General features: G+C 54.1%; 1 protein-coding gene across 5 annotated transcripts in view; it reads left to right on the plus strand.

Annotated features, from left to right (window-relative positions):
• The window catches only part of FILIP1 (filamin A interacting protein 1), a 173,559-nt gene that overhangs the window by 70,642 nt on the left and 79,280 nt on the right, over positions 1-23,637 (plus strand). For 4 of the 5 annotated variants that reach the window (XM_068165157.1, XM_068165156.1, XM_068165159.1 and 1 more), the window contains exon 2: positions 19,228-19,506. In XM_068165157.1, the coding sequence (XP_068021258.1) occupies positions 19,234-19,506 (273 nt within the window). In that variant the 5' untranslated portion in view covers positions 19,228-19,233. Of the gene's footprint in view, positions 1-9,004; positions 9,299-19,227; positions 19,507-23,637 lie in introns of all 5 variants that reach the window. The other variant, XM_068165161.1, reaches the window with a different exon arrangement.

A 23,637-nucleotide genomic window follows, 5' to 3' on the forward strand; every position in this document is an offset into this window, starting at 1 on the left:
TGAGCACAGGGCACAATGACCTCCCTGCTCCTGCTGGCCACACTGTTCCTGATGCAGGCCAGGATGCCATTGGCTTTCTTGGCCCCCTGGGCACACTGCTGGCTCATGTTCAGCTGCTCTCCACCAGCACCCCCAGGTCCCTCTCTGCCTGGCTGCTCTCAGCCACTCTGACCCCAGCCTGTAGCACTGCCTGGGGTTGCTGTGGCCAATGTGCAGCACCTGGCACTTGGATGTGTTCAATCTCCTGCCCTTGGCCTCTGCCCATCTGTCCAGCCTGTCCAGGTCCCTCTGCAGAGCCTCTCTACCCTCCAGCAGATCAACTCCTGCCCCCAGCTTGCTGTCAGCTGCACACTCACTGCTGCTGGACTCAATGCCCTCATCCAGGCTGACCTCAATTATTTAAAATGAGTCTCTGGTTTCACTTGGAGTAAAAGGAAGCTGACAGAGATCCAGTCTTTAGTGGTGTTTCTTCAGTCATCTGTTTGGGGCAGTAATGGCCAAATTCTCCCCACTTCTAATGCCAATAGAAGGCAGCTCAGGGTGAGGAGGTGTGGCTGGAGCCAGGTGAGGTCCTTTCCCAGGTAGGTAGCTCAGTAGGGGTGAGGTTAGAGTCATTAACTCATAGAATGGTCCAGGCTGGAAGGGACCTCCAGAGCTCATCCAGTCCATCCCCTCTGCACTCAGCAGGGACAGCCCCAACTAGAGCAGGCTCCCCAGGGCCTCCTTGGTCCTCCCCCTGAATATCTCCAGGGATGGGGCCTCAACCACCTCCCTGGGCAGCCTGTGCCAGTGTTCCTCCACCCGCTGCCTGACATCCAGTCTCAGTCTGCCCTTCTCTGGTTTGAAGCCATTGCCCCTTGCAGGCCCTTGCAAACAGTCTCTCCCCATCCTTCCTGCAGGCCCCCTCCAGGTACTGGCAGGCTGCTCTCAGCCCTCCCCACAGCCTCTCCAGGCTGAGGTTTTGACCCTTTCCAGTAGTTTTGGGTCACACTGGGTTCTCTGCTCCTCTCAGCCAGCAGTGTCCCTGCAGCAGCAGTCTGGGTGCTGATGCCTTGTGAAAATCCATCCCAGCAGCACAAGCTGCTTGAGCTTGCAACTTCATTAGCACAAAGTTGGCAGGGTTGGTCATAGCAGGGGCTGAGGGGTGGGCACAGTCCCACAGCCTCTGTCATGTGCTAACATTTGCCACCAAGTGTGGCACTGTGTCAGATGCTGATAACGAGGTGTCAAATACCTGCCCCTGCCTCCCCCATCCAACGGCAGAACCTCCCTTTGTGGTGAGGCATTTATGGATCCAACCTCAGGCAGCTTTCTGACCTGCCCAAATTAGGGGCACAGCCTCTTTGCAGAGCTCAGTGGTGGCTCAGAGGAGCAGAGCTGAGCCCTCCCAGCACACCCCAGGGTGCAGTGATGGCCTCCAGCCATGTCCTCTCACAGGGAAGCTGGAGCCTGCTGCCCAGCCCCTTTTGCCATGGAGATCACAGCAGGGCATGCTCTGCCTCCCAGGCAGGAGCCAGGGTGGGCTCCAACAGAGGGGCAGAAGGGCAACGAGGCTCTGAGCAGCCTGCTGTAGTGTGAGGTGTCCCTGCCCCTGCTGAGCCTTGAGCTCCCTTCCAACCCTGAACAATTCTGTGATTCTAAGGGCCTGGAGCACCTGGCCTGTGAGGAGGGACTGAGGGAGCTGGGGGTGTTCAGTCTGGAGGAGAGGAGGCTCAGGGGAGACCTCATTGCTCTCTACAGCTCCCTGAAGGGAGGTTGGAGAGAGGAGGGGGCAGCCTCTTCTCCTTGGTGTCAAGAGACAGGGCCAGAGGAAATGGTTTCAGGATGCACCAAGGGAGGTTCAGGCTGGATGGCAGAAAGTATTTGTTCACAGAGAGGGTTCTCAAACACTGGCTTGAGGTGAGGAGAAAGTTCTTCACAGGAAGAATAATTGGCCACTGGAATGTGCTGCCCAGGGAGCTGGTGGAGTCACCATCCCTGGGGGTGCTCAAAACAAGACTGGATGTGGCACTTGGGGCCATGGTTTAGTTGTCAGGAGCTGTTAGGTGTTAGGTCCTGGGTTGGACTTGATGACCTCTGAGGTCTTACCCAGCCTGGCTGATTCTGTGATTGGAGTGGTCTGCCCAGGGCAGAGGGGGAGTCAGCATCCCTGGAAGTGTTTAAGCAGCCTGTGGAGCTGGAGCTTGCAGACATGGTTTAGGATTGACTCTAAACTGGGTCAAAGGTTGGCCTGGATGATCTTGGAAGGCTCTTCTAGCCAGATGTTTTCTGTGATTCTGTAATGGAGCTGCATGACTCAGAGTGAAGAATGAATTCTTAACCCAGCCTCAGAAAGCTCAGTCTCCACTTGAGAGACACTGGAGGCTGTGGATGAAAACTGAGCTCCCAGCTGAGTCACACAGGAGAGGTACTTACAGCTGGACAGGGAGGATTTGTGCTTGTGAAACACCCACTCCATTTGCAGGAGCTTTTGAAAGTGCTTTTCCATGGCCCTGCACTGAAGTTGCTTTCTAGGAAGAGCAGCTGAGATTTGGTTTGTTCCCTCTCTCCTAGGGGGGAAAGCAAAACCAAAGAAACTTCAACCTTTCTGAGAAGCAGTCAGGTAAGGCAGGGTGTGTGGCTAGCTGCACCAGGACAAGCACAGCGCACTCAGGTTTGGTTCCTGTTCCAATTGGGCTCCCAAGAAGCCACAGACATGAAAGAAACAAATCTGGCATCAGGCAGTTTTAGTTACAAGAAGAGAAGGCTCCCAGGAGACCTTCTGGTGGCCTTCCAGGACATGAAGGGGGCTCCAAGAAAGCTGGGGAGGGACTTCTGAGGGTGATACTGATATGTTGAGTACTGATATTCTCAATATCAACTTCTCTGGAGATATTCACACCCCATCTGGATGTGTTGCTGTGTGAGCTGCTCTAGGTGGAGGGAAGGGATCCATCCACAGAGACCTTGACAGGCTGCAGAGGTGAGCCCATGGCAACCTCATGAGGTTCAACAAGACCAAGGGCAAAGTCCTGCAGCTGGGGCAGGGCAATCCCAGGCACTGCTATAGGCTGGGCAGGGACTGGCCTGAGAGCAGCCCTCCAGAAAAGGACCTGGGGGTGCTGGGGTAGGAGAAGCTCAGCAGGAGCCAGCAGTGAGCACTTGCAGCCCAGAGAGCCAAGCAGAGCCTGGGCTGCAGCAAGAGAAGTGTGGCCAGCAGGGCAGGGAGGGGATTCTGCCCCTCTGCTCCACTCTGCTGAGACCACAGCTGGAGCTCTGGGGCCAGTCCTGGAGCCTCTGTGCCAGGAAGGATCTGGAGGTGCTGGAAGGTGTCCAGAGAAGGGCCAGGAGGATGAGCTGGAGAGGGACTTTTGAGGGTGTCAGGGAGTGACAGACTGGGGGGAATGGAGCAAAACTAGAAGTGGGGAGATTGAGATTGGCTGTGAGGAAGAAGTTGTTCCCCAGGAGGGTGGTGAGAGCCTGGCACAGGCTGCCCAGGGAGGTGGTGGAAGCCTCCTGCCTGGAGGTGTTTGCAGCCAGGCTGGATGTGGCTGTGAGCAACCTGCTGTAGTGTGAGGTGTCCCTGCCCATGGTAGGGGGTTGGGACTGGCTGAGCCTTGACAGCTCTGGGATTCTGTGATCCTATGACATGGTCTCTGTTAAAGAAAGTTATCCCAGTGGGTAAGGGCTTTTGTGATGCCCAGGTGAGGATTCTGCAGGGTTTTGTGCTGCTCCCTGCCAGCATGAGGCACTGGTATTACTTAGATCAGTTGGGCTGACATTTATTCCTTTACTGCCTCTGCCACAACTTCTGAAGTCAGTGGAAAGCCTGCAGGAGAGCTGGGAAATAATGACAGGCCCTGGGCTGGCACTGCCAGGAATGAGCTAAGACTCTCCTTGCCTTTTACCTCTCTACAAGTAGTGAAGACAAGTGAAGGCCAGGGCTTGAAATAATGCAAAGGCCACCCTGGAGCCTCCAAGTGCTGCCCTTCTTATCAGTGACAAGAGGAAGAGCTCAAAGGTTGTGCCCCTGAGCGCAGCAAAGAGCCAGGAGAAGCCTGGTGCGAGGTGGGGTTGCTGTGCAACCTCTCTGCTTCCTGACCCCTGCTGAGCTGCTCTGTCTCCAGATCATCCTTCAGTAGCCACTGTCAAACACACCTCTGGAACAAGTAATATGCTGCTGGGGGACCTAGGCCTAACTTAGCTGGGGAGAAAAGGGATTCTCTGCTTCCCCACCCCCCTCTGCTGGCTCCCTCTCCCCAGACTGTGTGCTGAGGGTGAGTTGCACTTTCCCTTTGCACAGCTGATTGGTTTTCCACTTCCTCTGTTTGTAAAGGAGCAGGCTGTGGAAAGGAAAGGCTGTAAATGAGAGGCTGCCAGGGCATGAGCACAGATCCTGCAAGGTGAACATCTGTGTGTACTCTCACTGAAGCACTGGAGCAGGCCCCAGCACGCCCTGGGCCAGGCTGCTCACTGGACACCCTGCTGAACCATCTGAGAGCCTGTCTGGGGAGCCAGCACGGGCTAGGAGCAACTCCCAGGGGGCAGTGTGGATGCAGCCAGCACGTTATGGATGCTCAGAGGGCTTGAGAGCCTGAAGGATTGTAAGGATTTTCCAGGACAGCTGGCCTCACAGCCAGAGAGCAGTCCTGGACGTGGTTAATCTCCAGTGTGGATGTAGCCAGAGAATTCCTTTTGCTTTTCCTTTGGTCCTTTTTGCAGTGGGAGGAAAAACAATTCCTGTAAGCCTACCAAAAATGATAGTGGAACCCAAGGGCAGGTTCAGCATCAGAGCCTGTTTTTAACTCTTTGTTCTGAAAGCAGTTTAAACTTGGCAGGGTGGGGAAGCTCCTGGGGGGTGGAAGGCAGCCCAGAAGGCAGCGGGGGGTTAAATTCCCCTCCTGCCAGGGAGCAGGCACTCAGATGCAGGCTGGCACTTGGGCTCTATCAACAACTGAAGCCTCCTACAAAGGACTCACTGAGGGAGCTTTGGAGCTTGCTCCCTCTCTGGGTTGACAGCTGAAATCTGAGATGCTGCAGATGTGTTTCAGGCTGCTGTCTCTTGGAGGCAGCTCCTTGTGGAAGATGCAGGTCCCCCGGGGGGAGGTTCCTCCCTTTTGCTGTGAGCTCTGTGAGAGTCTCTGCAGCCTGATCATTTGGGGTCGTTTTTGTGAAAGCAAGGAAAGGTGAATGAGGCAAATGTCAAATGGAGCTGTGGCTGTTCCCTTGTTTCAGGCAAACCAGAGCTGTTCTAGTCCTGGCTGCTGGAAGGAATATAGAATAAACCTTTATTTGTTTAGAATAAACCAAACCAGGTTGGAAGAGACCTTCAAGATCATCGTGTCCAACCCATCAACCAATCCAAGTATGGGATTCACAGTTTACATAGAATCACAGGATTGTCAGGCTTGGAAGGGAGCTCAAGGCTCAGCCAGTCCCAACCCCCCTGCCATGGGCAGGGACACCTCACACCACAGCAGGTTGCTCACAGCCACCTCCAGCCTGGCTGCAAAAACCTCCAGGCAGGAGGCTTCCACCACCTCCCTGGGCAGCCTGTGCCAGGCTCTCACCACCCTCATGGGGAACAACTTCTTCCTAACATCCAATCTGAATCTAACCACTTCTAGTTTTGCTCCATCCCCCCCAGTCCTGTCCCTCCCTGACACCCTCCCAAGTCCCTCCCCAGCTTTCTTGGAGCCCCCTGCAGATCCTGGAAGGCCACAATGAGGTCTCCTGGGAGCCTTCTCCTCTCCAGCCTGCACAACCCCAACTCCCTCAGTCTGTCTCCATAGGAGAGGTCAGCAAAAGGCAACCAAATAGTTGCCTTGACCTGAAGCTTCAGACTTGCATTTGGGACATCTAGCTTTTGTTTTGTTAAAATCTTTGAAATCTTTGACTTTGAAAGAAAAGAAACCATTTTAAAGTGAAAAGTCCAAACAGATTGTGTGGGAAGCTAACAAGAGTTCCTTTCCTCATTTCCTAACTGCATTCCCTTTTTGCCCTGTGGCTCATTCCTAGGTTAAAGTAAGAAAACACCTGGAGGTGTTTAAGCCCAGGTTGGCTGAGGCTCTGGCAATGCTGATCTAGTGTGGGGTGTCCCTGCCCATGGCAGGGGGGTTGGAACTGGCTGATCCTTGTGGTCCCTTCCAACCCTGGCTGATACTGTGATTGCAGGGACCACAGGATGACTTGACTTTCCATTGCTGTGTCACCTCAGTGATATATCAGTTTTAGGTGTCTTGGTTGGTTGTGGCAAAGATAAGGCCAAGGGGCTCAGAGGCAAAAGCTGTGAGGACACCAAGCTGGGGGCAGGAGTTGATCTGCTGGAGGGTAGAGAGGCTCTGCAGAGGGACCTGGACAGGCTGGGCAGATGGGCAGAGTCCAAGGGCAGGAGATTGAACACATCCAAGTGCCAGGTTCTGCACATTGGCCACAACAACCCCAGGCAGAGCTACAGGCTGGGGTCAGAGTGGCTGAGAGCAGCCAGGCAGAGAGGGACCTGGGGGTGCTGGTTGATGGTAGGCTGAACATGAGCCTGCAGTGTGCCCAGGCAGCCAAGAGGGCCAATGGCATCCTGGCCTGCATCAGGAACAGTGTGGCCAGCAGGAGCAGGGAGGTCATTCTGCCCCTGTACACTGCACTGGTTAGGCCACACCTTGAGTCCTGTGTCCAGTTCTGGGCTCCTCAGGTTAGGAAGGAGGTTGACTTGCTGGAAGGTGTCCAGAGAAGGGCAACGAAGCTGGGGAGGGATTTGGAGCACAGCCCTGTGAGGAGAGGCTGAGGGAGCTGGGGTTGCTTAGCCTGGAGAGGAGGAGGCTCAGGGGTGACCTCATTGCTCTCTACAACTACCTGAAGGGAAGTTGTAGCCAGGCAGAGGTTGGTCTCTTCTCCCAGGCAGCCAGCACCAGAACAAGAGGACACAGTCTCAGGCTGTGCCAGGGGAGGTTCAGGCTGGAGGTCAGGAGGAAGTTTTACACAGAGAGAGAGTGATTGCCCATTGGAATGGGCTGCCTGGGGAGGTGGTGGAGTCACCATCACTGGAGGTGTTCAGGAGGAGACTTGCTGGGGTGCTTGGTGCCATGGGTTAGTTGTTTAGGTGGTGTTGGATGATAGGTTGGACACAATGATCTTGAAGGTCTCTTCCAACCTGGTCTATTCTATTCTATTCTATTCTATTCTATTCTATTCTATTCTATTCTATTCTATTCTATTCTATTCTATTCTATTCTATTCTATGGTCAGCCCCCTCCTCTCTCTGGCTGCTTTCAGCAGTTTCTTGCCAGCCTGGAAGTAGAAAATGCTTCGTTCTGGCAGCAGTGGTCTTGAGAACCAGAAGGTTCCTAAGGGCACAGTGTATTTGATCTCACACACAGGTTATCAGCTCACAGGTTGACAGCTGTGCTGTCAAGAGGAGGAAATGACTGATGCCTCCCTCACACCCAAGATTGCCCATCTGCAGGGGTGAGAATATCTGTGGTAGGCCCAGCTAAGCTGCATCACCTCTCTTACCATTTTCCAGGCACATTCTGGCTGTCAGATGGTCAAACAAATGTGTAGTGGCTTTGGACTGAAGCTGGTGGTGACACTGCTGGCTTGATCTTCATGGGAAGGTCACAGTTTGATTTCCAGCTGAAATCCAGCTCCAGTGCACATAACTCAGAAGGGCTGTGAGAGCAGCATGTGGAGAAGCATTTTAGGGCACAGTGCTCATTCAGAGGGTGCAGTGTCCCAAGGGAAGATCCATCAGCTGCATGCAAGGGCCCAGGACACAAGGGCCTTCATTTCCTCCAAAGATCCATGCTTCTCCTTCACATCAGGAGTAGTCCTGCACACAGGATGCTCCAGGGGCACTGAAAAGAGGAACCAACCTCCTGTCATGTCTCCCAGCTCACTTGGAACATGCTGAAAAGGCTGCACCCCAGGCAGGTAGCACTCTTGGCACCTGTCTTGCTCCTCACCAGTCCTTTTCAGCCAGGTAGCCACTCTGGAAAGTAAATACCTAACCCCACACCAGACCTAGTGCTGGGTTTGTTTGATCACAGGATGTTAGGGGCTGGAAGGGACCTCCAAAGCTCATCCAGTCCAACCTCCTCCCAGAGCAGGGTCACCTAGGGCAGATCACACAGCAACACATCCAGCTGGGTTTTGAATGTCTCCAGAGAGGGAGACTCCACAGCCCCCTGGGCAGCCTCTTCCAGGCTTCTCTCACCCTCACAGGGAAAAAAAATGTCCCTGCTGTTTCCATGGCACTTCCTCTGCCTCAGCTTCCACCACTGCCCCTTGTGCTGGCATTGGGCAGCCCCCAGCAGAGCCTGGCTCCAGCCTCTGGGCACTGCCCCTGCACAGCTTTAAGAATAAGAATAGAATAAGAATGAGGGCTCTGGGCCTGTTCAGTTGATGAGTGACTTAAACTAGACTAGAATAAACCAGGTTGGAAGAGACCTTCAAGATCATCGTGTCCAACCCATCAACCAATCCAACACCACCTGAACAGCTAACCCATGGCACCAAGCACCCCAGCAAGTCTCCTCCTGAACATCTCCAGGGATGGTGACTCCACCACCTCCCCAGGCAGCCCATTCCAATGGGCAATCACTCTCTCTGTGTAGAACTTCCTCCTAACATCCAACCTGAACCTCCCCTGGCACAGCCTGAGACTGTGTCCTCTTGTTCTGGTGCTGGCTGCCTGGGAGAAGAGACCAACCTCTGCCTGTCTACAACCTCCCTTCAGCTCCAGCAAGGAGCTCACCTCTCAGGCTCCTCCTCTCCAAGCTCCAGAGCCCTCAGCTCCCTCAGGCTCTCCTCCTAAGGGAGATCTTCCACCCCCCTAATCCTTTCTGTGGCCCTGTGCTGGACTCTTTCAAGCCACGGTGTCAGCTCCTTGAGCTGCCTCTTCTCTCTGACTCCTGTTTGCCCTTGCTGGCAGCTGGGAGGCACAGCAATCAAAGCATGGCTGGAGGGCTGCATGGGAGTTTATTGGGGTTTTTGTGACTGAATCATGATCTAAGAGCTTGTCATTCCTCAGGCCTCATGCATCCAAGATGTTTGTCCAGATGAAGCCTGGGAACCAGGAATCTTTGTGAAAGAAGTCTATGTTAGTCCTCAGTTGCTCAGCAGGCATTACTCAGGCAGAAGCCTTCCAGCTGAAACCACAAGTGTTCCTGAAAGTGACAAAGCCCATGGAACTGCACCAGCAGAGAGTCTGTTCTTTGAGAATCCCTGCCATCATTTGCCCAGAGAGGAGTTGATCTTGGAATCAGGAGAAGGGTGTTAAAGGCCTATAAATCTGCCTCAGCCAGGCCTGCCTTTCCTCTTCCAGGTTTGTGAAATCCTTTGCTGCTTCCACACAGATTGCACAGCTTCAGATGGCCTCTGGAGATGGGGTCTGCAAGGATCCTTCTCTTTCCTTCTTGACACTATGCCTGTGCCTACTCCTCTCAGGGTTGTTTTCCAAGCAAACAGCTGTTCACAGAATCCTTGTTTCGGTTAGAAAAGGCCTCCAAGGTCACAGAGCCATAGAATGGTCCAGGCCAGAAGGGACCTCCAAGGGTCATCCAGTCTGACCTCCCAGCAGTCAGCAGGGACAGCCCCAACTAGATCAGGCTGCCCAGGACCTCATGGAGCCTCACCTTGAGTATCTCCAGGGATCAGGCCTCAACCCTGGGCAGCCTGTTCCAGTGCTCCACCACCCTCCTGCTGCAGAACTTGTTCTTCACATCCAAGCTCAAGCTGCTCTGCTCTGCTCTGCTTTGAAGCCATTGGCCCTGCTGCTGGCCCTGCAGCCCTTTGCCAACAGTCTCTCTGCAGCCTTCTTGCAGCCCCTTCAGCTCCTGGCAGGCTGCTCTGAGCTCTGCCTGCAGCCTTCTCTTCTCCAGGCTGAACACCCCCAGCTCCCTCAGCCTGGCCTGGCAGCAGAGCTGCTCCAACCCCCTGATCATTCTTGTGGGCCTCTGGACCCTCTCCATCAAGTCCCACTCTCAACCCAGCACTGCCATGGGGATTAAACCATGTCCAGCACAGGCAGCAGAGCAGGTGAAAGGGTGAAGGCAGTGGTGGTGTTCTATAGCTAGAGAAGCCACAAGTCCTCTCCTAGCCTGTAGAGGAATTACAGCCCTGTGGATTGCTTGTCCAAACTGATTAGGAGACTTGAGCATCTCCCCTATGAAGAGAGCCTGAGAGCCCTGGGGCTGTTTAGCCTGGAGAGGAGAAGGCTGAGAGGGATCTGCTCAATGTCTCTCAAGAGCTGAGGGCTGGGGGTCAAGGGGAGGGGGCCAAGCTCTTGTGGGTGCTGCACAGCAAGAAGCCAAGGAGCACTGGAGACAAACTTGAGCAGAGAAGGTTTCAGCTGCCCAGGAGGAGAAACTTCTTTGGGGTGAGGGAGGCCTGGAGCAGGCTGCCCAGAGAGGTTGTGGAGTCTCCTGCTCTGGAGCCTTTCCAACCCCCCCTGGCTGCATTGCTGTGTGGCCTGCCCTGGGTGCTGCTGCTCTGGCAGGGGGCTTGGGCTGGATGACCTCTGGAGGTCCTTTCCAACCTTTGATGTTCTGTGGTACTGTGATAGTGAGTGGAGGATTGTCCTGGATCCATACCTCCATGCCAAGACTCCAGCAGCACACAGCTAGCACATGCTCTCACCAAAGCACACAGGTGACATAAATGCCTTCCTGTCAGAAGGAACAAAGACCTTTCCTTGTTTGCCTGTGAGGACAGGAGACTGGAGGAGGATTAGGGAGAACAATAGCCCAGTGCTGTAGGTGTCAATGGTTAGAAGTCCAGGAAACTCCACAATTACCAAGGGTGGATTTTTGTTCCATTCTTCATTGTGTTAGTCATTTGGCTTCACACTCCCCTCTGACCAGCATGCCTGAGACAAGCACTGCAGTCATCTGCACAACCAAACCAAGCAGCAGGTCTCAGCTCCCTGGGCACAGTGTGGCTTGGCTGTGGAAGAGTCCAGAGCCTGGCACGTCTGCTTCCTGCAGCATCCAAGTGCAGCTGGGGAGCACTGCTCAGCACATGCCTCTGCACAGGCTCAGAGTCATCCAACTGCTGCAGCTGGGGCAGACCTCTAAGATCAGTGAGTCCAAGCCTCAACCTGAGACCACCATGGCCATTCAATCAGGTCCTGAAGTGCCATGTCCACACAGTTCTTGAATACCTCCAGGGATGGTGGTTCCACCACCTGCCTGGACAGCTTGTTCCAGTGCCTGACCACTCTTGAGTCCTGGGCCCAGTTCTGGGCCCCTCAATTTAAGAAGGACATTGAGAGACTTGAATGTGTCCAGAGAAGGGCAACAAGGCTGGGGAGGGGTCTGGAGGACAGCCCTGTGAGGAGAGGCTGAGGGAGCTGGGGTTGCTTAGCCTGGAGAAGAGGAGGCTCAGGGAAGACCTAATTGTGGCTTTCCAGGATCTGCAGGGGGCTTCAAGAAAGCTGGGGAGGGACTTGTGAGGGTGTCAGGGAGGAATAGGGCTGGGGGGGATGGAGCAGAACTAGAAGTGGGGAGATTGAGATTGGCTGTGAGGAAGAAGTTGTTCCCCAGGAGGGTGGTGAGAGCCTGGCACAGGCTGCCCAGGGAGGTGGTGGAAGCCTCCTGCCTGGAGGTGTTTGCAGCCAGGCTGGAGGTGGCTGTGAGCAACCTGCTGTGGTGTGAGGTGTCCCTGCCCATGGCAGGGGGCTTGGAACTGGCTGATCCTTGAGGTCCCTTCCAACCCTGACAATTCTGTGATTCTGTGGTCTCCATCTTGAGTATATTTGAATGCTTTTGCACTCCTGGTGCTCTGTGTGGATGGAGAATCGCTGGGCAGAGCCTTGGCTGCTCAGTGCTTGAGTTCTCTGCCTTCTCCCTTCTGCAGCAGCTGCTTCTGCACAGTGCTTCGCTCCGCTCCAAACACCAGATCACAGATCACAGAATCACCAAGGTTGGAAGAGACCTCAAAGATCATCGAGTCCAACCTGTCACCACAGACCTCATGACCAGACCATGGCACCAAGTGCCACATCCAATCCCCTCTTGAACACCTCCAGGGATGGGGACTCCACCACCTCCCTGGGCAGCACATCCCAATGGTGAATGACTCTCTCAGTGAAGAACTTTCTCCTCACCTCCAGCCTAAACTTCCCCTGGCACAGCTTGAGACTGTGTCCTCTTGTTCTGGGGCTGGTTGCCTGGGAGAAGAGCCCAAACCCTTCCTGGCTACAGCCTCCCTTCAGGTAGTTGTAGAGAGCCTGCACGCTGGAGCCTCGGCAGGACACCCTGCCCAGCCAACAATCCCCCCAGCCACAGCTGAGGAACAATCCCAGGGCTGGCTCACTCACAACCCAGTTGCATCGACCCTGCCACACGCTGCTGGCCTCTCAGCACCCCAGCACTTCCATGTGATGGCTCAATCAGTGAGATCTGCAGCTCAGCTCCAGACGAGGAGTGCGCAGCCAAAGGCAACAGCTCTGTCCCGGCTGTGAATCACTGTGTGTGCATTGTAACACCATTGTGATTGGCATTAATTGCAAGGGAAAGCAGGGCAGAGCCAACATCAGCACAGCTAATTAGCAAGAGGGCCTAGACATGAAGTTCAAAGAACCTTTGGTGTTATCTGATCCTAACAGCCCTGGCAAGGCAGCCTAATCTGAGCTGTCCTTGCAAGAGCTATAGGGAGAATAAATTGCTGCTGATGGGGGAAAGGGTTGGACCAGAGTGCTGCCTGTCCTCTCCTGACATCCTACTCAGCAAATTCCTCCCAGATTTCCTCCTGATCTCAGTGAAACTAGCAGAAGGGTTGTCTCACAAAGTCTTGTGTCGACTGCTAGCTTGTGGAAACCAAAGGAGCCATGCCCAGAACAACAACACAGACTGAAGTAAACAACCCCAGCCTTTAGCCCTTGTGCTTAAAGCTTAACAAAGCAGGGCAAGAGAGGAGAGGCTGAGGAGTTCCCATGCCAAGAACCAACACTGTGAGCACATCCTGGAGTGAGTGGCCAATGAATGTGGAAATCAAAGTGTCTGAGCATAGGAAGACTTCAGGAGCACAGGAGACTGATAGAAAAGACTTCCAGTTTAATATCCAATATCATGTGGGGTGGGAAAATATGATGTAGGGAGGGCTGAGCCCAGAGAGTGGTGCTGCATGGTGCCACAGCCAGCTGGCAGCCAGGCACCAGTGGTGTCCCCCAGGGATCAGTGCTGGGCCCTGTGCTCTTTAACATCTTCATTGATAATCTGGATGAGGGCATTGAGTCCATCAGCAGTAAATTTGCTGAGGACACCAAGCTGGGGGCAGGAGTTGATCTGCTGGAGGGTAGAGAGGCTCTGCAGAGGGACCTGGACAGGCTGGGCAGATGGGCAGAGTCCAAGGGCAGGAGATTGAACACATCCAAGTGCCAGGTGCTGCACACTGGCCACAACAACCCCAGGCAGTGCTACAGGCTGGGGGCAGAGTGGCTGAGAGCAGCCAGGCAGAGAGGGACCTGGGGGGACTGATTGAGAGCAGCTGAACATGAGCCTGCAGTGTGCCCAGGTGGCCAAGAAGGCCAATGGCATCCTGGCCTGCATCAGGAAGAGTGTGGCCAGCAGGAGCAGGGAGGTCATTCTGCCCTGTGCTCAGCACTGGTTAGGCCACACCTGGAGTCCTGTGTCCAGTTCTGGGCTCCTCAGTGTAGGAAGGAGGTTGAGCTGCTGGAAGGTGTCCAGAGAAGGGCAACAAAGCTGGGGAGGGGTCTGTAGCACAGCCCTGTGAGGAGAGGCTGAGGGAGCTGGGGTTGCTTAGCCTGGAGGAGAGGAGGCTCAGGGGAGACCTTCTTGCTCTCTCCAACTCCCTGAAGGGAGGTTGTAGCCAGGTGGGGGTTGGTCTCTTCTCCCAGGCAAGCAGCACCAGAACAAGAGGACACAGTCTCAAGCTGCGCCAGGGGAGGTTTAGGCTCAAGGTGAGGAAGAAGTTCTTCACCGAGCGAGTCATTCATCATTGGGATGTGCTGCCCAGGGAGGTGGTGGAGTCCCCATCCCTGGAGGTGTTCCAAAGAGGCTTGGATGTGGCAGTTGGAGCCGAGGTTTAGTTAGTCAGGAGGTGCTGGGTGATAGGTTGGACTTGCTGATCTCTGAGGTCTTTTCCAACCTTGTTGATTCTCTGATTCTCTGAAATAATGTCATGCAACTGCTCAGGAACTGTTCTTCTGTATCCTGATGCCAGCAGAAATGCAGAGGGATGTCCAGAGTGCTAACACTCAGCACTGCTTCCCAGCACGCAGCGTTTCAGCCAGGCCCTCTGGTATGTTCTGGCTGCTGCACGCTGCTCCAATTAAAGCTCAGGCATCCTTACAGCTGCTTTGTGCTCCTAGAGCACTGAGCAACAGCTGGATCATTGCTTTGGGCCCTTAAACTCTTTGGAAGTTACTGAGTGAATATCAAAGGTTTGACCCTTCACAAAGTCACAGAGTGCCAGGGGCTGGCAGGGAGCTCCAGAGCTCCTCCAGCCCAAGCCCCCTGCCCCAGCAGGGTCACCCACAGCAGCTCACACAGCAACACATCCAGCTGGCCTTGCAAGAGCTCCACACAGGGAGACTCCACAGCCCCCCTGGGCAGCCTCTGCCAGGCTGCTCTCACCCTCACAGCCAACAAATTCTTCCTCCTGTTTCCATGGCACTTCCTCTGCCTCAGCTTCCACCCCTGCCCCTTGTGCTGGCATTGGGCAGCCCCCAGCAGAGCCTGGCTCCAGCCTCTGGCCACTGCCCCTGCACAGCTTTAGCCCCAGCCAGGAGCTCACCTCTCAGGTTTCTCCTCTTCAAGCTTCAGAGCCCTCAGGTTCTCCTCATAAGGAAGATGTTCCACTCCCTCCAGCATCTTTGTGCCTCTGCCATGGACTCTCTCCAGCACTTCCCTGAGGTCCTTCCTGACCTGAGGGGCCCAGACCTGGACACAGTCTTCCAGCTGTGGCCTCCCCAGGGCAGAGCAGAGGGGTAGGAGAACCTCTCTGACCTCCTGACCACAGCCCTTCTAATCATCCAATACCACCAAATCAACTAAGCCATGTGACAGGACAGGGAACAATGGGTACAAGCTAGAACACACAGGTTCCACCTGAGCATGAGGAGACACTGCTTTAGGTGAGGGAGCACACCCTCAGGCTGCCCAGAGAGGTTGTGAAGTCTTCTGTGGAGACTTTCAAGCCCCATCTGGATGTGTTCCTGTGTGGCCTGCCCTGGGTGCTGCTGCTCTGGCAGGGGGATTGGACTGGATGATCTCTGGAGGTCCCTTCCAACCTCTGCCATGCTGTGATTCCATGATTCTGTGAACCTATGGACTGATTCAGCTGCTCTGCTGCTGCTGTCCTCATGAGTTTTCCCCCCAAATGACTTTGAATCTGTCCTTTGTGGACCCATATTCATTCACACCAAGTGGAAGCACACTTTCAGTGTGCATTCCTTATTCCTGTTGCCATGCTTGTGAACCTCCAGCCAACTACTCCAGCTTGGCTCCATGAACATTATCTCAGCTCCCTTAGGCACAGATGGATCAAAGTGGCTGTCCTGGGTTGTGATGTGCCAGGGTAACACACCACTTCCAATGAAGGCTACCATGTCCAGCCAGGGGAGGTTCAGGCTGGAGGTTAGGAAGAAGTTGTTCACAGCAAGGGAGTTTGGCCATTGGGATGTGCTGCCCGGGGAGGTGGTGGAGTCACCATCCCTAAAGAGCCTGGCTGAGGCACTTGGTGCCATGGTTTAGTTGGTTAGATGGTGCTGGGTGATAGGTTGGACTGGATGATCTCTGAGGTCTTTTCCAACCTGGTTCATTCTGTATTCTGTACTTGGCTCCCTGAATGTTATCTCAGCTCCCTTAGGGACAGGTGATTCAAAGTGGCTGTCCTGAGTTATGATGTGCCAGGGCAACACACCACTTTGAGCAAAGTCTGCCATGCCCAGCTAAGCACATCTGGTGGATTAGGCAGTGGTTGAGCTGGAGGGTGTGTCTCAACTAGCCAGGAGCTGAACTGCAAATGGGTTGTGTGCTTTCAGGTCTAACAGTTGAGTCACCTGTCTGCAGAGAGCTCACTGGTGCAGCACTCACTGGTGGGCCAAGGGCATCCTGGCCTGCACCAGGAACAGTGTGGCCAGCAGGAGCAGGGAGGTCATTCTGCCCCTGTACCCTGCACTGGTTAGGCCACACCTTGAGTCCTGTGTCCAGTTCTGGGCCCCTCAGTTTAGGAAGGAGCTTGACTGCTGGAAGGTGTCCAGAGAAGGGCAACGAAGTTGGTGAAGGGTTTGGAATACAGCCCTGTGAGGAGAGGCTGAGGGAGCTGGGGTTGCTTAGCCTGGAGAGGAGGAGACTCAGGAGTGACCTTATTGCTCTCTACAACTACCTATAGAATAGAATAGAATAGAATAGAATAGAATAGAATAGAATAGAATAGAATAGAATAGAATAGACCAGACCAGGTTGGAAGAGACCTTCAAGATCTAAGGGAGGTTGTAGACAGGCAGAGGTTGGTCTCTTCTCCCAGGCAGCCAGCACCAGAACAAGAGGACACAGTCTCAGGCTGTGCCAGGGGAGGTTTAGGTTGGAGGTTAGGAAGAAGTTCTACACAGAGAGAGTGATTGCCCATTGGAATGGGCTGCCTGGGGAGGTGGTGGAGTCACCATCCCTGGAGGTGTTCAGGAGGAGACTTGCTGGGGTGCTTGGTGCCATGGGTTAGTTGTTTAGGTGGCGCTGGATTGGTTGATGGGTTGGACACGATGATCTTGAAGGTCTCTTCCAACCTGGTCTATTCTATTCTATTCTATTCTATTCTATTCTATTCTATTCTATTCTATTCTATTCTATTCTATTCTATTCTATTCCTTCTATTGTAAATCTTGCTGAGCAGAACAGATTGGAAGCTAATAAGCTGTTTCCCCCTGGAAAACACATGTAAGGCAGACTTGCAATATTTGTTCTTAAAACATGTAGGATGTTCTACAGCCATGAAACCACTGACTGCCAGCCATGAAAAATAGGTTTGGTTTGGAGATGAAAGTGGCTGGGGGCTGCAACCCAGGGGGACTCAGAAAGGAAACACTTAGCAAACAGAGACAGATTGAATCCCAAGTGCTCTCTCCTGAGAGGAAGCATGGTTGGCAAGTTTAAAACCCATTAAACAAATTGCAAAGCCCTATCTGGGAGGAAACATAGAGCAGTGTTTATTTTTCCATTGCAAACCTGAGCCCTAAAAGATTTCCTGAGGTCCTCAGGTATTGTTCCTGCTTATAATGGAGACCTGTTTTTAGAAAGCCTAACTCATGTGCTTAATCCAAGCTGCTTGATGAAAAACACACTGCAGAGGCACTCAGGAAGCTGAAGGCCATTGTATACCTGGATCACACATTATTTGGACAGGAGCAAGCCTACAATTCAAGGAGTCTCACCCTCAAACTCTCTCACTCCAGAATCCTGTGTCTGAGCCTCTCAAGGTTTGTGCTGCTGGACACATTCCACTCAGTTCATGAAGCTGGGACATGAGGAGCCAGTGATAGCAAAAGGGCAATCTTACTGCTGAGTGTGAAATGACCACACTGCAGGCCTGGTGTGAGCAGGAGATTGACACTGCTGACCTGAGTCAAGGAAGTAGCAAGTGGTAGCAGGCCCAGTGTGACATTAGCCAAGCTGGATGTTAGGGGTTGGAAGAGACCTCTGGAGTCCAAGCCCCTGCCAGAGCAGGAGCAGAGAATCCAGCACAGGGCACACAGGAACACATCCAGACAGGGCTGGGAAAGCTCCAGAGCAGGAGACTCCACAACCTCTCTGGGCAGCCTGCTCCAGGGCTCTGGGAGCCTCCCAGGGCAGAAGTTCCTCCTCATGTTGAGGTGGAACCTCCTGGGCTGGGGTTTCTATCCATTGCCCATTGGCCTATCCCAGGGTGCAGTGTGCACTTGTGGCCAGGAAGACCAAGGGGATCCTGGGCTGCATTCAGAGGAGTGTGGCCAGCAGATCCAGGGAGGTTCTCTTCCCCTCCAGTCTGCCCTAGTGAGGCCCCACCTGGAATACTGCATCCAGTTCTGGGCTCCCCAGTTCAGGAGGGACAGGGATCTGCTGGAGAGAGTCCAAGGGAGGGCTCCAAGGATGCTGAAGGGACTGCAGCACTGCCTGGGGAGGAGAGGCTGAGAGCCCTGGGGCTGTGCAGTCTGCAGAGGAGAAGGCTGACAGGGATCTGATCAATGGCTATCAATAGCTGAGGGCTGGGTGTTAGGAAGCAAGGGACAGGCTCTGCTCACTTGCTCCCTGTGATAGGACAAGCAGCAATCGATGGAAACTCCAGTACAGGAGGTTCCAGCTCAGCATGAGGAAGAACTTCTTCACTATAAGGGCCACAGAGGCCTGGAGCAGGCTGCCCAGGAAGGTTGTGGAGTCTCCTGCTCTGGAGCCTTCCCAGCCCTGACTGGATGTGTTCCTGTGTCACCTGTGCTGCATTCTCTGCTCCTGCTCTGGCAGGGGGCTTGGACTGGAAGCTCTCCAGAGGTCCCTTCCAACCCCTAACACCTTGTGAGCTGTGATTTTCCTATAGCACTTTTAAGTCCATACACTTGTAACACATATCAGCAGCACCTTGGCATGCTGAATAAGATGGTTAGGACCCTGTTAAACTTGTAATTAATGCCCTGGATCCACTGCCTACCACACACAGAGCTGTTGGAATGGTTGAGCCTTCTTGGGATCTGGAGGTGCTGGAAGGTGTCCAGAGAAGGGCCAGGAGGATGAGCAGAGGGCTGGAGCTGCTCTGCTGTGAGGACAGACTGAGGGAGTTGGGGTTGTGCAGGCTGGAGAAGAGAAGGCTCCCAGGAGACCTCATTGTGGCCTTCCAGGATCTGCAGGGGGCTCCAAGAAAGCTGGGGAGGGACTTGTGAGGGTGTCAGGGAGGGATAGGACTGGGGGGAATGGAGCAACACTAGAAGTGGGGAGATTGAGATTGGCTGTGAGGAAGAAGTTGTTGGCCAGGAGGGTGGTGAGAGCCTGGCACAGGCTGCCCAGGGAGGTGGTGGAAGCCTCCTGCCTGGAGGTGTTTGCAGCCAGGCTGGATGTGGCTGTGAGCAACCTGCTGTGGTGTGAGGTGTCCCTGCCCATGGCAGGGGGTTGGGACTGGCTGAGCCTTGAGCTCCCTTCCAGCCCTGACCATTGTGTGATTCTATGCCATGATTGAGGTTTCAGAAGGTCATTGTCCACTCCAGGGGCAGAGCTTCCCCTGGGCTGTTCCTCAGCCCTGTTGCTCACCTTGATGCTTGCTTCTTTCTAGGGAGGGATGAGATCCCGAAACCAAGGTGGAGAAAGCTCAGCTAACAGGCACTTCTCCAGTGCCAAGCCTGTCATCAGCCATGCAGAGAATGAGAAACTTCAGGAGGATGCCAAGAAAAAGAACAAACCTCATCAGAAGGAAGCTGAGGTCATGGTTTCAGCAACTGTCAAGCGGCACTCAAAGTCACCCGGCCCGAGCGAGCGAAAGAACAAGAAGTCCATAGAGCTCTCCAAGGAGGACTTGATAAAACTCCTCAGCATCATGGAAGGAGAGCTGCAGGTAAATGAAACCCCTGTGGCAGTAGGTTGTCTGTGCATCTATTTCTTTGTAGGTTATCCAAGATGCACAGGGCTCACCTGACAGGGACCTGAGCACAGCCTCCAACACTGTCCTGCCCCACAGCCTGGGCTCCAGGCTGGTGACACATGGCTGTGATGGGTGACCACTGGGTGGATACAGAACTGGCTTGATGGCTGCACCCAAAGAGTGGCTGTCAATGGCTCCATGTCCCAGTGGAGGCCAGGGACAAGCAGAGTCCCTCAGGGACCAGTCCAGGGACCAGGCTTGTTCAACATCTCTGTGGGTGCCATGGACAGTGGCACTGAGTGCACCCTCAGCAGGTTTGCTGATGGCACCAAGCTGTGTGGTGCAGCAGACAGCTGGAGGGAAGGGATCCATCCAGAGGGACCTGGACAGGCTGGAGAGGTGGGCACAAGCCAACCTCAGGAGGTTCAACAAGAGCAAGGGCAGGGTCCTGCAGCTGGCTGGAGGCAATCCCAGGCACAAATGCAGGCTGGGCAGGGACTGGCTGGAAAGCAGCCCTGAGGAGAGAGACTTGGGGGTGCTGGGGGAGGAGAAGCTCACCAGGAGCTCTCAGTGTGCACTTGCAGCCCAGAAAGCCAAGCAGCTCCTGGGCTGCAGCAGGAGAAGTGTGGCCAGCAGGGCAAGGGAGGTGATTCTCCCCCTCTGCTCAGCTCTGGTGAGACCCCACCTGGAGTACTGCCTCCAGTTCTGGAGCCTCTATTGCAAGAGGGATGTGGAGGTGCTGGAAGGTGTCCAGAGGAGGGCCACAAGGATGATCAGAGGGCTGGAGCTGCTCTGCTGTGAGGACAGACTGAAGGAGTTGGGGCTGTTCAGTCTGGAGAAGAGAAGGCTCCCAGGTGACCTCATTGTGGCCTTCCAGGATCTGAAGGGGGCTACAGGAAGGCTGGGGAGGGACTGCTCAGGATCTCAGGGAGTGATAGGACTAGGGGGAATGGAATGAAACTGGAGGTGGGGAGATTCAGGCTGGAGGGGAGGAGGAAGTTCTTCCCCATGAGAGTGGTGAAGCCCTGGAATGGGTTGTCCAGGGAGGTGGTTGGGGCCCTGTCCCTGGAGGTGTTTAAGGCCAGGCTGGCTGAGGCTCTGGCCAGGCTGATGTAGTGTGGGGTGTCCCTGCCCATGGCAGGGGGGTTGGAGCTGGCTGATCCTTGTGGTCCCATCCAACCCTGACTGATACTATGGTACTATGATTGATGGAGCTGTGAGCAACCTGATCTGTTTGGGGATGCTAACTGCAGGGGCATTGGACCAGCTGATCTTTAAAGGTCCCTTCCAACCCAACACACTCTATGGTTCTGTGAATCTTGTCACTAAGGCAGAGAGCTGCAGCCAGCTGCATTCCCACAGAGCACAGTCATTCTGCAGGGAAAAACTGAGGCAGGAAAGCAGGGCAATCTGTGGAGTGCAGCTTTGCAAGGGATGAAACCTCAGCTTCCATCAGCACAGAGCAGTATCCACGTGTGCAGGGCTCTGTCACACTGCAAGCAAAACCTTTTCTGTGGCATTTCCTGACAGATGGTTCTAGCATGCAGCCTCAGTGCTGAACAGAGACAAACCCAAGCAGAGATGTACCTCACTGAACAATGTGCAGAAAGATTTACCCTGGAGTCACTGGTGTGGCTGGGAAAGGGGAGTCAAAGAAAGGCACTCATGGTTCCTGGGTGGCAATCAGTGTGGCCTTTCTTCCTACCTCTGAGTAATTCTGTTCCTTACATGGAGATGTGGTCCTTCACCATCATCTTTTACTTTGTGGAGCTTCACCATTGTCTTTTACTTTGTGGGGCAGACACACAACCTTTAAAGGACTTCCTCTGCTGTTACTGTGCCTGTGGGGTGCTGGGGATAGCTGCCACCTGCACTGTAATATTGGCTGAGAATCCTCACCCATTGCCCTGGATGCTGCTGTAGGGACATTACAGAATCACAGAATTAGAGTCATAGACTTGCTAGTGTTGGAAGGGACCTCAAGGCTCAGCCAGTCCCAACCCCCTGCCATGGGCAGGGACACCTCACACTACAGCAGGCTGCTCACAGCCACCTCCAGCCTGGCTGCAAACACCTCCAGGCAGGAGGCTTCCACCACCTCCCTGGGCAACCTGTGCCAGGCTCTCACCACCCTCCTGGGGAACAACTTCTTCCTAACATCCAATCTCAATCTCCCCACTTCTAGTTTTGCTCCATCCCCCCCAGTCCTATCCCTCCCTGACACCCTCAAAAGTCCTTCCCCAGCTTTCTTGGAACCCCCTACAGATACTGGAAGGCCACAATGAGGTCTCCTCAGAGTCTTCTCCTCTCCAGCCTGCACAACCCCAACTCCCTCAGTCTGTCCTCACAGCAGAGCAGCTCCAGCCCTCTGCTCATCCTCGTGGCCCTTTTCTAGACACCTTCCAGGTTGGAAAAGACCTTTGAGATCTTCCAGTCCAACCTATCACCCAACACCATCTATTCAACTAAACCATGGCACCAAGTGCCTCATCCAGGCTCTTCTTAAACACCTTGGTGCCATGGTCTAGTCATGAGGTCTGTGGTGACAGGTTGGACTCGATGATCTTTGAGGTCTCTTCCAACCTTGGTGATACTGTGAGACTGTGAGACTGTGATACCTCCAGTGATGGGGACTCTACCACCTGCCTGGGCAGCACATCCCAATGGCCAATCTCTCTTTCTGGGAAGAATTTCTTCCCACCATTCAGCCTCAACCTCCCCTGGTGCAGCTTGAGACTGTGTCCTCTCCTTCTGTCCCTGGTTGCCTAAATGCAGACCCCACAAAGATGTTAGGCACTGCTAAAGCTTCCTGGCATCACAGAGGGGTTGTGAGAGCAGCCATGCTGGTGGCTGTGGAGTGTTTCTCTTCTTCTGCTCCTTGGTGCCAGACAGGGAAGAGAATCCTGATTCTTTTCTGCTGCATGGGAGTGTTTCATTTCATTCCAACCCCCTCAGTTGTAGTTAGTTATTTACTTGGTATCTGTGTGGAGCTGTTGCTGCAGTGGGCAAGCTGCAGTACTTTGGCTTGAGATGAGAGCCTGGCTTTGACACTGCACATAAAGATGAGCCAAGGAACACCCCAGCCAAAGTCAATACTCTGGTATTACCTCCTGGCTGTCACAGTGACCTCATGCACTGAGTCATTCTGTGGCTTTTCATTTCCAGATCAGTTGGGACAGCTCTGGTGGCTGGCTGGGGTTGGGTTGGACTGGGAAGCCAGCCTGTGGGTTTACTTTTGAAGCCCTTTCAGTAGTGGCAAAGCAAACATTATATAGGCACACCTAAGGGGATTCTCTTTTGAGAGTAACAGCAGGCTGGACCTGAGGAAAACAAGGCACAATCCCATGGCTCATCAGCCTTGAGCAGCAGGGACCCTGTCTTTGCACTACTGAACACAGAACTGGGCGACACTACCTTGTAAACCCAGGGGTGACCTCATTGCTCTCCACAACTCCCTGAAGGGAGGTTGTAGACAGGCAGAGGTTGGTCTCTTCTCCCAGGCAGCCAGCACCAGAACAAGAGGACACAGTCTCAGGCTGCACCAGGGGAGGTTTAGGCTGGAGGTTAGGAGGAAGTTCTACACAGAGAGAGTGATTGCCCATTGGAATGGGCTGCCTGGGGAGGTGGTGGAGTCACCATCCCTGGAGGTGTTCAGGAGGGGACTTGCTGGGGTGCTTGGTGCCATGGGTTAGTTGTTTAGGTGATGTTGGATTGGTTGATGGGTTGGACACAATGATCTTGAAGGTCTCTTCCAACCTGTTTTTTTAATTATTATTATTATTATTATTATTATTATTATCATCATCATCATCATCACAGTATCACAGTATCAGTCAGGGTTGGAAGGGACCACAAGGATCAGCTAGTTCCAACCCCCCTGCCATGGGCAGGGACACCCCACACTAGATCAGGCTGGACAGAGCCTCAGCCAGCCTGGGCTTAAACACCTCCAGGGACAGGGCCCCAACCACCTCCCTGCACAACCCATTCCAGGGCTTCACCACTCTCATGGGGAAGAACTTCCTCCTCCCCTCCAGCCTCAATCTCCCCACCTCCAGCTTCATTCCATTCCCCCTAGTCCTATCACTGCCTGAGATCCTGAGC

The sequence above is a fragment of the Melanerpes formicivorus genome, unplaced genomic scaffold (assembly GCF_026170545.1).
Source record: "Melanerpes formicivorus ecotype bairdi unplaced genomic scaffold, bMelFor1.0.p_v2 SCAF_85, whole genome shotgun sequence".
NCBI classification, from domain to species: Eukaryota; Metazoa; Chordata; class Aves; order Piciformes; family Picidae; genus Melanerpes; species Melanerpes formicivorus.